Source organism: Chaetura pelagica, unplaced genomic scaffold, assembly GCF_000747805.2.
Source record: "Chaetura pelagica isolate M959 unplaced genomic scaffold, ChaPel_1.0 scaffold436, whole genome shotgun sequence".
NCBI classification, from domain to species: domain Eukaryota; kingdom Metazoa; phylum Chordata; class Aves; order Apodiformes; family Apodidae; genus Chaetura; species Chaetura pelagica.
Window position 1 is genome coordinate 3,299,710 of NW_009953651.1, and position 12,199 is coordinate 3,311,908.

Here is a 12,199-nt window from a genome sequence, read left to right on the forward strand (position 1 = left end):
CGGCTCCCCGGAGCTCACGGCCCTGCCTGTCCGTGCTGCTGTGGCGTCTGGCGCGGAGGGGAACGCCTCGGAGCGGTGTAGTCTGCGAGGGGCTGAGCCTGTGCCTGGGCGGTCTGGTTGTCAGGCCGGCGGGTGGAAGGGGGTAAACTTCGCAGTTCTGAGCGCACTTCTTCACCCCAGCAGGGAAAAGTAACTTGACAGTCGATGCTGTGAAGCTGCACAATGAGCTGCAGTCAGGATCCCTGCGTTTGGACCGAAGGAATGACAGTGCTCAGCTCCGGATGGAGGAGGATGATGCTGTGGAAGCCACCACGGAAAAGTCCTCTGGCACCTTCCTGAGCGGGTTGAGTGACTGCACCAACGTCACCTTCAGCAAAGTGCAGCGCTTCTGGGAATCCAACTCTGCTGCTCACAAAGAGGTACAGGCAGGAGCAGCACGGGGAGGGGGGTGTCAGGGCGAGGGCACTGACCTGCTCTGCTTTTTGCCTGTAGATCTGTGCTGTGCTGGCAGCTGTGACAGAGGTGATCCGCTCGCAGGGTGGCAAGGAGAGCGAGACAGAGTACTTTGCTGCACTGGTGAGTGACAGTCATGGGGAGGAGGTGTGAGGGGAGCTGCTGTTGGCAGCGTGGGTGGGTTTCAGGCGGGTTGGTGCAGGGGTGTCCTTTAATAGAGATGCTGCTGGGACTGGTTGGGGAATTGGGGATGGGGAAGGGCTGGCGTGGGGTGAACCTCCACTGCCCCTTGCTGACCCATACTCTCTTCCTAGATGACCACATTGGAGGCAGTTGAGTCTCCTGAGTCACTGGCTGCTGTTGCCTACTTGCTTAACCTTGTTCTAAAGCGGTGAGTGGCAGCAGAGGAGCGAGAAAAGCTACTTGGCCCCATCATGGAAGAGGGGCTGGTGCTGTCCCTCCTCTCTATGCTGGGAAAAGGACCCATCAGGAGCAGACTGGGGATCCTGTTCCTTGCCTGACTGCCACTGGCTGCCTGCTCCTCATCCCACTGACATGCTCCTTTCTCCTGGCAGGGTCCCAAGTCCTGTGCTTATTAAAAAGTTCTCCGATGCCTCAAAGGCCTTCATGGGTATCGTGTCTTCACAGGCTTGCAGCAGCTCCACCTCTGCTCTGCGATGGGTGAGTAGCCAAGAGGGGCAGCCAGTTCTGCCCAGGTGTTTGCTGAGATGGAGACTGGTGGTGTTGGGTGCTTGGCCTGAGGCCATTGCAGTGAGGCAGGGTCTCTGTGGGCTGATGCAAATGCCCCTGTTGCTCCCTTGTCGTAGGTGCTCTCTTGCCTTGCCACACTGCTGCGGAAGCAGGACTTGGCAGCCTGGAGCTATCCCATTACTCTCCAGGTCTATCACGGCTTACTGAGCTTCTGTGTTCATACCAAACCCAAGGTGAGCTCCTGGTGCCCCTGGCAAGTGATGATGCTGCCTTTGGGGCTCGTTCCTGGGGCTGGCTGTGCCCTTGGGGTCTGTGGCTTCTACCTACCTGGGCTCTCCTTCCCCCAGGTGCGGAAGGCAGCGCAGCAGGGCGTGTGCTCTGTCCTGAGGGGCAGCGAATTCATGTATGGAGATGCAGCCCCTGAGCATCACCCTGCGGCACCCTCCACTGCCAAGTTCTGCGTGCAGGAGATCGAAAAAGCCGGAGGTGTGCTGGAGCAAGGGGTCTGCAGCTGAGTGTGGGGGGCCCTGCGGCTGTGGGAGAGTAAGAACTTGAAGGGAAGAGGGGAGGGTGCAGCACCCTGGGTTGCTGGGGAAGGTATAAGACACCTCTGAGGTGTTTTGGAGGGTCATCAGCCCAATGGCTGTTGCTCTCTTCTTCCCAGAAGCTGGGGAGGTGTTCATCCCAGCTCTGTGGGTCAGAACCAGTGCCATCACAGGGGCTTTGCCTCAGGCAGGGCTTTGCCATGGGGTGCCACAGGCTCAGACATTGCTTCCACAGGCACCAAGGAGGCGACCACCACCTTGCACGTCCTCGGTCTGCTGCGGGACCTGCTGCCCTGCTTCCCTGCAGCTGTGGTGAAGACCTGCTGTGAGACCTTGCTTCGAGTCATGACCCTCAGCCATGTGGTGAGCATCCCCACACCAAGGGTGGGGAGGGTAGCCCCTTCCCCCTTTGCTGCACTCTAGAAGTGCTCAAACTCCCTCAGCTTCTGACTATCAGCCTGGAAATGCAGGATGAAAACATGGAGGAGCCCAGAGTAGCTGGTGCTTGCTGGACTGCCTGCTGTGGAAGGGGAGGCTGAAGCTGGGCCATAGTCACAGCAGTGCTGGGCTTCCTAGGGCAGAGCCTGCTCTGGGAAGGGGGACAGTGAAAAGCAGAGCCCCCTTCTGACACCGTGTTCTTTGCAGCTAGTGACAGCATGTGCCATGCAAGCCTTCCACAGCCTCTTCAGTGCCCAGGCCAGCGTGGCCTGCCTGCCAGCCGAGCTCAATGCCCAGATCATCACTGTGAGTTTGGGGTGCCAATGTGGAGAGGGACGGGACTGGCAGTGCCACCACATTCACCCACCCACCCTTCTGCTTCCCTAGGCCCTCTATGACTACGTGCCCAGCACGAGTGACTTGCAGCCGCTGCAGACCTGGCTGTCCACTATGGAGCGGGCACACATCAACCTGTGCAGGTGCAAGGAGGGACTGCAGTGGGGCAGGGGAAGAGGTGGCTGTTGGGTCTCTCACCTGCCTGGTCTTTCTTCTCCAGGCTGCAGAAGAACCTGTGCTGGGCTCACCTGCCCAGACTCTTCTCTGCTGCTATGAACTGCTTCCTCTCCCCACATTCCCAGGTGGTGGCTGCAGCAGCGTGGACCCTGAAGGTACCACACATGCTGGGGGGCCTCTCCCTGCTCAGGTGCCATGGGCCTTACAGGGGGCTCTGCCCAGGGGTTTGGGGCTTGCTGGGGTGTGGTGTGCCCCCTGTGCCTTCTAGGGAATCTGTGGCCCACTTGTCCCATTTTCCCATGCAGAGCCTCCTGAGTGAGTGTATCGCTCCCCAAATGGAGGACCTCGGCACCGTCTCTGGATCTGCCCCAGCCCCTGCCTCCTACCTGTGCAAGATGTTCAGGTGAGGAGCAGTGGTGTGGGAGACGCTGGCCCTGTGAGCTTGGCTGAGCTCTGGGCAGCCTCTGCCCAGTCCCCATTGGGAGCTGGCAGGCCTAGTAGGCACCCTGATCACTGCTGGGTCAGTCCCTGCCAGCTTGATGTTCTCTCTCCTCCTCAGGTCAGTGGAGGAAGGCCTGACCTACCGTTTCCACGCAGCGTGGGATGAAGTGCTGCGTGTGCTGGAAGTCTTCTTTAAGACATGTGGGAAGCAGTGCCAGCCCATCATGAGGAAGGTGAGCTGGGCTGGGAGGGCACAGGCTCCCTGTGGAGGTGGGTGGGTGGCTGTGCTGCTGCTGGGAGTGTGCTGTCCTCTCCAGCTGTGGAGCGGGGCCATCCCGGTGCCCACTGTCCTGTCCGTGCATGGGCAGGGTGTATGCAGCTTTGGGACGTGGCACCAGGACACACAGGGCAACTGGCAGTTAGTCACGTGTGCCAGACCTGCTTCCATGGCTCTTCCAAAGCCGTCCTATCCTGTCCCCACAGTGCCTCCAGTCCCTGTGTGATCTGCGTTTATCCCCACACTTCCCCTACACTGCTGAAGTGGACCTGGTGGTGGGAGCTGCCGTGAGCACCATGGGCCCTGAGGTGCTGCTGGAAGCTGTTCCCCTGGGGATTGATGGCAAGGAGTGAGTACAGTCCTGGGATAGCAACTTTGCAGCCATTAAGTTATATTTCTCTTCAGTCCCCCTGCTCTGCTGGAGGTGTTTGGCTCTGGCGAGCCTACCTGTACCCACCTTTGGGGCTGGGTGAGGTGCCTTCTGCTCAGTAGCTCCCCTGACCCATGCCTTCCCTCCCCAGGGAGACGCTGGATTTCCCACGCAGCTGGCTCCTGCCGGTGCTGCGGGACTATGTGCAGGGTGCTCGGCTGGGCTTCTTCACCAGCTACTTCTTGCCCTTGGCGGCCGCCCTGAAAAGCAGAGGTGAGGAGGGGGGTGACATGGTGGGGATCCCAGTGGGTGCAGTCCTGTGCTCCCAGGAGCCCAAGGATGCTCCGTGGGACCTCCCTTCCCTCCGCTGGGGTTGAGTGGGGCTTTGCCAGCTCTGCTGCTCCACTCGTCTCCCCCTTCTCTTCTGCAGCCCTCGAGTTTACCCAGGCAGGGAAGAGCATGGAGGCCAAGATCTACGACACATTGCAGTGGCAGGTAATGAGGAGTGCCCAGTAGCCCTGCTGTGGTGTTCTTGTGGTACCAGGCTGGGGTGTGGTGACCTGGGCGATGGGTGCTGGCCTCCCACCTCTTCCTTTGCCTTCCAGGTCTGGACCCTGCTGCCTGGCTTCTGCACCCACCCCACGGATGTGCTGGGGGCCTTCAAGGGGCTGGCCCGCACCCTGGGCATGGCCATCAGTGAGCGCCCCGACCTCCGCCCCACCGTGTGCCAGGCCCTGCGCACCCTCATCCACAAGGGCTGCAAGACAGGTTGGAGAGAGACAGACCCTCGAGCTGGTTCCCTGTCCCCCAGGGTGACCTGGAGAGGGGAGATGCTGATCTGTAGCCCCCTATCATTCTCTCCCTAGATGCGGAGCGGGCAGAAGTGGGTCGCTTTGCCAAAAATTTCCTGCCCATCCTGTTCAATGTGTACAGCCAGCCTGAGAAGGATGGGGGCAGCAGCGCCCAGCGCCGCTCTGTGCTGGACACTGTCCGTGCCTACCTGACCATCACCAACCCCCAGGTGAGAGTAGTGTAGGGCAGGCTGGGCTGGCTTGGGCCAGTGTCTCCCAGTCAGACCTAGTTTGATGGGGCTGTGGTGGGTGCCCGACTGGAGAGGACAGGAAGAAAGAAGCTGGGCAGAGAGCAACCTTTCCATGCCCTCATGGGAAAGGAATCCATCCCAGCCAGTGGGATGTGTGTGGGACTTCCCACTCTTGCAGCCATGCCTGTCACATCATGCATGAGCCCTTTGGGAATTTGTCCAGCTCTTTTTGGACCCTCCAGTGCTTCTGGTCTCCACAGAGTCCTGCAGTGAGGCATTTGTGAGGTGGATTGCAGACTTCCGAAAAAGTGCTCCCTTCAGTCAGTTCTAATCCTGCTCTTTCAGATGGTGTGCGGGTTCCTACAGAAAGCCAGTGAGAAGCTGACCAGTCCTGAGAGCTCTGAGTTTGCCAGGTAACACCCTGGGGCTGGTACTAATAGGTAAAGCTGCAGCTTCTTCCTGATGAGCAGCACTAGGACACTTATGCTGTCCCGTGTGGGATATGTTATTCTTGTGCATTTAATGAGATTCATGCTTTGGTCAGGCAGCGTTAGTCATGCTGCAGCTACCCACCTGTGTGTCCTTCTGTGCTGCAGACTCTCCATCCTGGACCTGGTGGTGGCAATGGCACCCTATGCTGATGAGCAGTCCCTGGGCTCCCTGTACCGCACCATCCAGCCTTCCCTCCAGGTGAGTTGGCCACCAGCCACCACAGGCACAGGGGTGCGGTGAAGCACCTTCTGCTTGTTGCCAGCCTGGACCAGACTCTGGGAGCCTGAGCAGCTGCTGCAGGGAACAGGTGTCTGCTGGGTGGTGGGGGGTGCTGTGGAGGTCCCTTCAGACACGGTGGCCAGGAGCTGCCCTGACGGTGGCTCATGTTGGCCATCCCTGCAGAGCAAGGAGCACAGCATGCAGAAGAAGGCATACCGCGTGCTGGAGGAGGTGTGTGCTGCTCCCCATGCACCCTGCCAGGCCTTCGTCCGCTCCCACCTGCCGGACCTGCAGGCAGCGCTGCTGGACTCGCTCAAGAGCGCTTCGTCCCCGGCCAAGAGGGTGAGAGCCAGGGCTGCGCTGCCCGAGCTTGGCCCCTGCCAGGAGAGGATGGGGAAGGGGCAGCTGGGTGTGTGTCCCTGGGTGTACCAGTGTTGGCCTCTTTCTTTCCCCAGCCCCGGCTGAAGTGCTTGTTCCACATCGTGAAGCAGCTCTCTGCAGAGCATGAGGCCTTCATCACTGCCCTAGTCCCAGAGGTGAGCGTGGTCCCCAGGGGAGCCAGCTGATTTTGGCCGTGGTGGGGACAGCAGGGTTGAGATGTGCCCATGTGCCTGCAGGTCATCCTCTGCACCAAGGAGGTGTCAGTGGGAGCCCGCAAGAACGCCTTCGTGCTGCTCGTGGAGATGGGACACGCCTTTATCCGCTTCGGGCCCACCCCCCAAGGTGAGCTCCTGCTCTGTTTGCTCAGCCCAGGGCGATCACACCCCTGCCTGGCACCCCATAAAAAAAGGCCTGGGATGCTGCTGGGCAGGAGGCAAGAGAAAGATCTGAGTTGTTCCCCTCCTGCAGAGGCCATGCAGCGGTTCCTGCTCCTGGTCTACGCGGGGCTGACAGGCTCAGTCACCATGATCAGCTGCACGGTGCTGGCGCTGACCCGCCTGTTCTTTGAGTTCAAAGGTGAGCAGGAGGGCTGGGGGGACAGGGACAGCACAGGGTGATGGGGCAGGACCTTCTGGCAAAGGTGGCTGCTGGAAGGAGACTGGCTGTGGCTGAGCCCTTCCGTGGTTGCAGATCACCTGGAGCTGAGCGTGGTGGAGCAGCTCTTGCAGAACGTCTGTCTGCTGCTGGCCTCTCGCACACGGGACGTGGTGAAGGCAGCGCTGGGGTTCCTCAAAGTCATGCTGCTGCTGGTGGACACCAAGCTGCTGGCCAAGCACATCCAGACGATGGTGAGATCCTGCATGGGATGCCCTGAGGAGGGTGGTGTGGCAGAGCTGGGTCTGTGTTGGGTGTCTTCAGCTGCACCCTGCTTCTGCCTGGAAGCCAGGGTGTCAGAGAAGACAGTGAGGAGGTCCTTCTGAATGCTGGCATGGACCTGCCAGAGAACCTCCAGGAATAGGCCCTGCTGTGCAGGGAGATCCCCCTCACAGTCCTGCTTGGGGTAGGTGGGGGGAGACAGTAGCAGGGTGAGCAAGGTGGCTGTGCAGAAGAAGAGTAAGAGGCTGGGTGCCCAGGGCAGGGGTGCTGTGGTCTTGAAGGTCTCTGTCCTGGCAGCTGGAGGCCTTGGGGAACCTTTCGGATGACATGAGACGCCACTTCCGTATGAAGCTGCGAAACCTCTTCACCAGGTTCATCCGCAAATTCGGGTGAGCCGGGGTCTTCTGGGTCAGACTGGAACTGCACTGGAGCAGCGAGGGAGCTCCCTAGGAAGGAGTGTGGGAGGAGTTGGGAACTGACTGCTCTCTGTGCTCCTCAGCTTCGAGCTGGTGAAGGGGCTGCTGCCAGCTGAGTATCACAAGGTGCTGGTGAACATCCGCAAGGCAGAAGCCCGGAGCCGCAAGCAGCGCGCCCTGCGGCAGGGGGGGGGGGGGGGGGGGGGGAGGGGCTGCAGGTGCAGGTGAAGAGGAGGCACCTCCAGCACAGCCCAGGGGAGACAGGTAAAGATGGGCCAGGGGTGAAGAAGAAGCAGCCCTGTCAGATCTAGGGGTAGGGACATCTCCAGCAGAGGGGTTGCTGTGTGCTATGGGGCAGGCTGGGGTCTGCATTCCTGGGCTTGTTCCATTTCTGTCATTCTCTTGGTCTTTTGACCAGCATGGAGGAGATCTTGGCTGACTCAGAGGATGAGGAGAAAGAAGAGGAGGAACGGCAGTGGAGCAAGGACCGGAGGAAGCAAGCAAGGCAGAAGGGCCAGGCCTGGCTGAAGGAAGGGGAAGAGGATGAGCCTCTCAACTTTCTGGACCCCAATGTGTCCCAGCGGGTGTTGGGTGAGGAGTGGAGCTTCAGGTGGTGGGATGGAGGGGTGGGAGCTGGTGTGATGATGTACAGGGGCCCTGGGGGTATGACTGCCCCCAGGAGCGGGTACTTCCCCAGGCCCTGATCCCACTCTCTGTGAGCAGCTACCAAGCCAGGCCACAAGCAGTCCAGAGGAGTGAGCCATGACTTCCAGGTGTCTGAGGATGGGCGCCTGATCATTCACGAAGAGGAAGAGGATGTGGACAATGATGAAGCCAAAGGTACTGCCAGCTGGGCAGGGGCACCCTACTCCTGCAGCAACTCTGAGGACTGGCACAGTACTGGGGCTGTCCTGTACGTGCATCCTGCACTGACCCTCTTATCCTGTGCTGTAGGAGCAGATGAGATGGCAGATGTGCTGCAAGATGTGGGTCTCCGCAGTGTGAGTACAAGGTTCCTGGTCCTGAGGAGATACTGGGGAAACTCGGCTGTGCTAAACCCCTTCCTGTGCCACAGCAGCTCTGTCCAAGAGCTGGTGGGGACACTGGGCATGTGCCAGTTTATTGGAGGGGTGTGGGGGGCTGGCTGGGGCAGGGGATGTGTGTGGGCAGTCTGGAAAGTCTCTGGTCCCTGGGGGAGATCAGGGATCTACAGGAGGGCAGAGCTAGCTGGACAAGCCAGCTACAGGGTCCCTGCTGCATTCTTCTGCAGAAGAAAAGCCAGAAGCGTCGGTTCAGAGAGGAGCCAGATGATGAGGAACCTGAGGCTGGGACCTACTCTCAGTACAGAGGTAAGTCCTTTGCCTGTGCCTGGTCTAGGGCTCCCCAGGGTTCCAGAACCACAACCCATCTTACTGGGCTGCTCCAAGACAGCTGGAGCAGAGCTCTGTGCTCATGGGAAATGATCACCTTTCTCTGCTGTCCTCACACCCAAGAGCTGGAGGCAAAAACAGAAACAACTTCTCCAGCCCTGGTGCATTCTAGTATAGGAAGTTGGAAGGGGGAGCTCTGAAACCTCTTTTTAACACACATTCCCTGTTTTCCAGCTGGAGGCTCTGGGATCCACCGGCAGCTGGACAAGGAGCCAGCCTTTGGTGCAGAGTACAGATCCAAGGTGAGTGACTTGGGGGGTTGCAGGGTTTGTGTGGGGAGATGCCTGTGGCTCTGCTTGGGCAGGATTGCTGTTGGTCTGGGAGGACAGGAAGCACCCAGTGTTTGCTGAAGGTCTGGTCCAGCAGTGCTAAGGATGGGAGAGAAATCTGCTCCAAGAGGATCTGCCAAACATTCAGTACCTGTGAACTTTTCCAGCCCATCTAGGCGTCCTGCCTCTGATGTGGCCAGTTGCCACTCACCTCTCAAAGGTGTAGCATCATCTGGGTGGGGAATCAGTTCCAAGGGCCACGTGCTCAGCTGGCACCTGTTATAGGCCAGGTGCCAGGGTTGCACCACAGCAGGACACATGCATCTCCCCTGGTGCTGCATCTTCTCCAATGTCACTGTCTCCCACAGAAAGGCAAAGGTGACGTGAAGAAGAAGGGCCAGCTTGACCCCTATGCCTACATCCCCCTGAACAGAGCTGGACTCAACAGAAGGTGAGAATAGCTGGGAAAGGCACAGGGTGGTGAATAGGCAAAAAAACCCTGGTTTGATCCCACTTGTTATTGTTACATTTTGGGGGGGAACCCATTGCCAGTATCCACTCCACTCCTTGTGCAGCTTGGAGCATCCCTATGCCTCGGCTGTGCTTACCCAGCCTTCTGCTTCTTCTTCCCTCCAGGAAGCGGGCGAAAATGCAGGGCCAGTTCAAGGGCCTGATGAAGGGTGCCCAGCGTGGGGCCAAGGCCGGCCGCAGGAACCGGCTGAGGGCCCAGCGCCCGTGAGGAGCCTGGGGGGCCCCTGCCCAAGAACAGACAACGCCCTGTGGCCTCTGGGCACAGGGGGATGGGGTCTTCGTGAGTGGAGCAGGGGGGACTTGTCTGCAAGAGATGACTTGCATCTGTCTGAGACTCACTGGGAAGCCACCCTGTTGTATTATGGACTTTTGGCCTCCTGTGCCTGGAGGAAGGTTCTGGGTGCCTGGTGCTAGGGTACGTGTGTGTGTGTGTGAACAAGCAATGTAATGATTTCTCTATATTGATAAACACCCACTGTTCCTACCCAGCCCAGATTCCTCCTCTCTTTCCTTAAGGGCTGTGCACACCATGTGCCCTGTGCTCTGCCCACTGCCTCAGCTCAGCACGTCCTCCATCAGCCTGGGGCCCAAGACCAGAGCCCTCTCCTCTGCCTGAAGCTTGGTTGGGGCCACCAGGAGCCCCACTGCAGTACAGAGCAGCGAGATAACAGCCTGTGTCCCCTGCCCTCCTGGCAGACTTGCAGTGGGGCTCAGTCATGGGGTTGGCTAAAGAGAGAAGCCAGATGATGTGAAAAGTCCTTTGCTACAACCAGCTGCCTTACACAAACTCCTTTTTGGCAACATCATCTGGATGATCAGGGTCTCAGCCTGGGGATCTGTGCCATGTGGGGAGTGTCTGCCATTTGGCTGCCACTGTTTTTGGTCCTGCCTTTTGCCTCAGCCATTCCTGGTTGCAAGACAAAACAGCTGCAAATTTCTTCAAATTGGCTGGAAAACTGCTACTGCAAATCTGTGTCTTGCCCTTCCCCTTACCTATGAGAGCTGAGAAAAGCCCTTTACTCTCCTTTGACCACCTGCCAGCTAAGCCTGAGCAGCGCAAATAATCCTCGACCTTTTTAGCTGCCCAGCCATCTCAGGTTGGCCTGAGCATCTGTTTTTACCCAGTGACTTCAGTACTGAGCCTGAAAGATGGTGTTTGGCCAAAGCACACTGAAGAGAAGGGAGCTGAGGGTATGGGTACAGGTCCCATTGCTCACACTGCAATGATCATGTATTTGTGATCATAGCTGGCTTTCCTTTCCTTTTCTATATTAAAAAGCCTTTGGTCCTTTGTCATTTCCTGCCATGGTAGCTTACATGCTGGAATTACAACGCTTCTCAGTCTCCTAATAAGCTAAAGGGATTGTGCTTGTTTGGCCTTTTACTGCAGGATTTTCTGGAGGCTGCAAATCCAGTTTTGTGACCCTGTCATGTGCGGTTTGCTTTTTTCTAAGATCCTTTTAAAAGCTTGGGGGTAGAGGGGGAGCTCTTGTACTGGTATTGGTCCTGCCTTGTCTCACTTGGACCCTTAAGCCCCAGGGCTATGTTGAGGTTCTGCTGCTCTAATCCTGCCACAGGGACGCATCTCCAGCAGCACCTCCTGGCCACATTCAGTCAGCAGGAGCTACATCCATCTTCCTCTGCTGCCTGCAGCCTTGGCCTGATGCCCTCCCTCCCCTGAGAGCAGGATTGGGGGAAACAGGCACCATTCACCTCCTGAGCCCCCAACGCCTGTAACATGTGGCTTCAGGCCCACCAGAGCTATCTGTCTTTCTGCTTTCTCTCCTTGGAGAGAGTGCCTGGAGAAAGCTGTAGCTAATTCGTTTAAAGGCTCCAGATTACTCACTGTATTGCTCTTAATTTGTATGTTGTTGCTTGAATTAGTGCACGCCTGCGTGGAACAGAAGAGTTTCATTAGCACAGAGGACGGTGTTTGCCTGAGCTGCTGCCCAGATTCTTCCACAACATTTTGTTAATCAGCTAATTAATCATGTAACATGGTAGAAACCCTTGGAGAGGAGGCATCACCCAGCCCGTGGGAGGCTGTGCCTCAAGCCTGCTCCCCAGCAGCAGCTGCCCTGGCTCTGCTGAGGGGCAGGGTGAGGGTGATGTGGGGTCTTGCCTCCTGCAGGTGCCAGGCACAAATATTTTGCAGATACCTGCAGAGAAGTGCAAGGCAGGGATCTGCAGCAGTCCTTGTTCGTTGCCAAGGTGGGAGGCGGCTGGAGGCTCTTTCTTCACCCAGCAAGCGCTTAAATCCTGCAACTCCTTTCCGCAGGAAGGTGCAGGGATGGGAAAACCCTCCTGGGGGCAGCAGTATAAGGGGAATCTTGGTGTTTATGCTAAAATGATAGGCCGGAAGACAATTAAGTGTGGTGGTTTTTAAAATGCCAAGGGACCACTACAGCTGAAATCTAGTAAATTAAAAAGAAAAATGTCGGATTAACTGCTAGTCCCCTCAGTGTCCTCATCTACACTTTCACCTGCTTCTAAAAAGTTGTCTTTTTTTGGTTGTAAGCCCAGGAGTGGGGAGTGCACAGGGCGCAGAAGCCCGGGCTGCGGGCACGGCAGGCGACAAGAAATAAACCAAACTGCTTTTCCAATGCCTCTGCTCCTCTGGTTGCTCCTCGAGGGTGAGCAAAGACAAGAAGCAACCGAGCCGGGAGGTGAGCGGGGGCTCGTGCCGGGACCCGCACCGCGGCCACGTGGTCACAGTTCCCTGGACACAAAACGCGCCTACAACTCCCAGCATGCCGCGCGCGCCCACCCGTCCCCGCGGCGCGCGGAGCGGCGGG

The 12,199-nt window shown here is 58.2% G+C and overlaps 1 protein-coding gene across 1 annotated transcript; it reads left to right on the forward strand.

The window, feature by feature from the left end:
• Window positions 1-161: 161 nt before the first annotated feature.
• Window positions 162-9,673, forward strand: RRP12 (ribosomal RNA processing 12 homolog (S. cerevisiae); the record flags this gene model as incomplete). Its single annotated transcript, XM_010000148.1, is given in 34 exon segments — window positions 162-419; window positions 493-576; window positions 768-844; window positions 1,029-1,134; window positions 1,281-1,397; window positions 1,512-1,650; window positions 1,945-2,072; window positions 2,355-2,453; window positions 2,535-2,626; window positions 2,704-2,815; window positions 2,966-3,063; window positions 3,220-3,334; window positions 3,585-3,727; window positions 3,900-4,021; window positions 4,179-4,243; window positions 4,354-4,516; window positions 4,615-4,769; window positions 5,136-5,203; window positions 5,387-5,480; window positions 5,685-5,843; window positions 5,957-6,037; window positions 6,119-6,224; window positions 6,351-6,458; window positions 6,573-6,730; window positions 7,056-7,147; window positions 7,258-7,360; window positions 7,362-7,438; window positions 7,593-7,765; window positions 7,898-8,014; window positions 8,129-8,175; window positions 8,445-8,523; window positions 8,779-8,846; window positions 9,242-9,324; window positions 9,510-9,673. Coding segments are annotated over 34 exon segments (3,789 nt in total), but the record flags the coding sequence as incomplete, so codon positions are not given.
• Window positions 9,674-12,199: the final 2,526 nt, after the last annotated feature.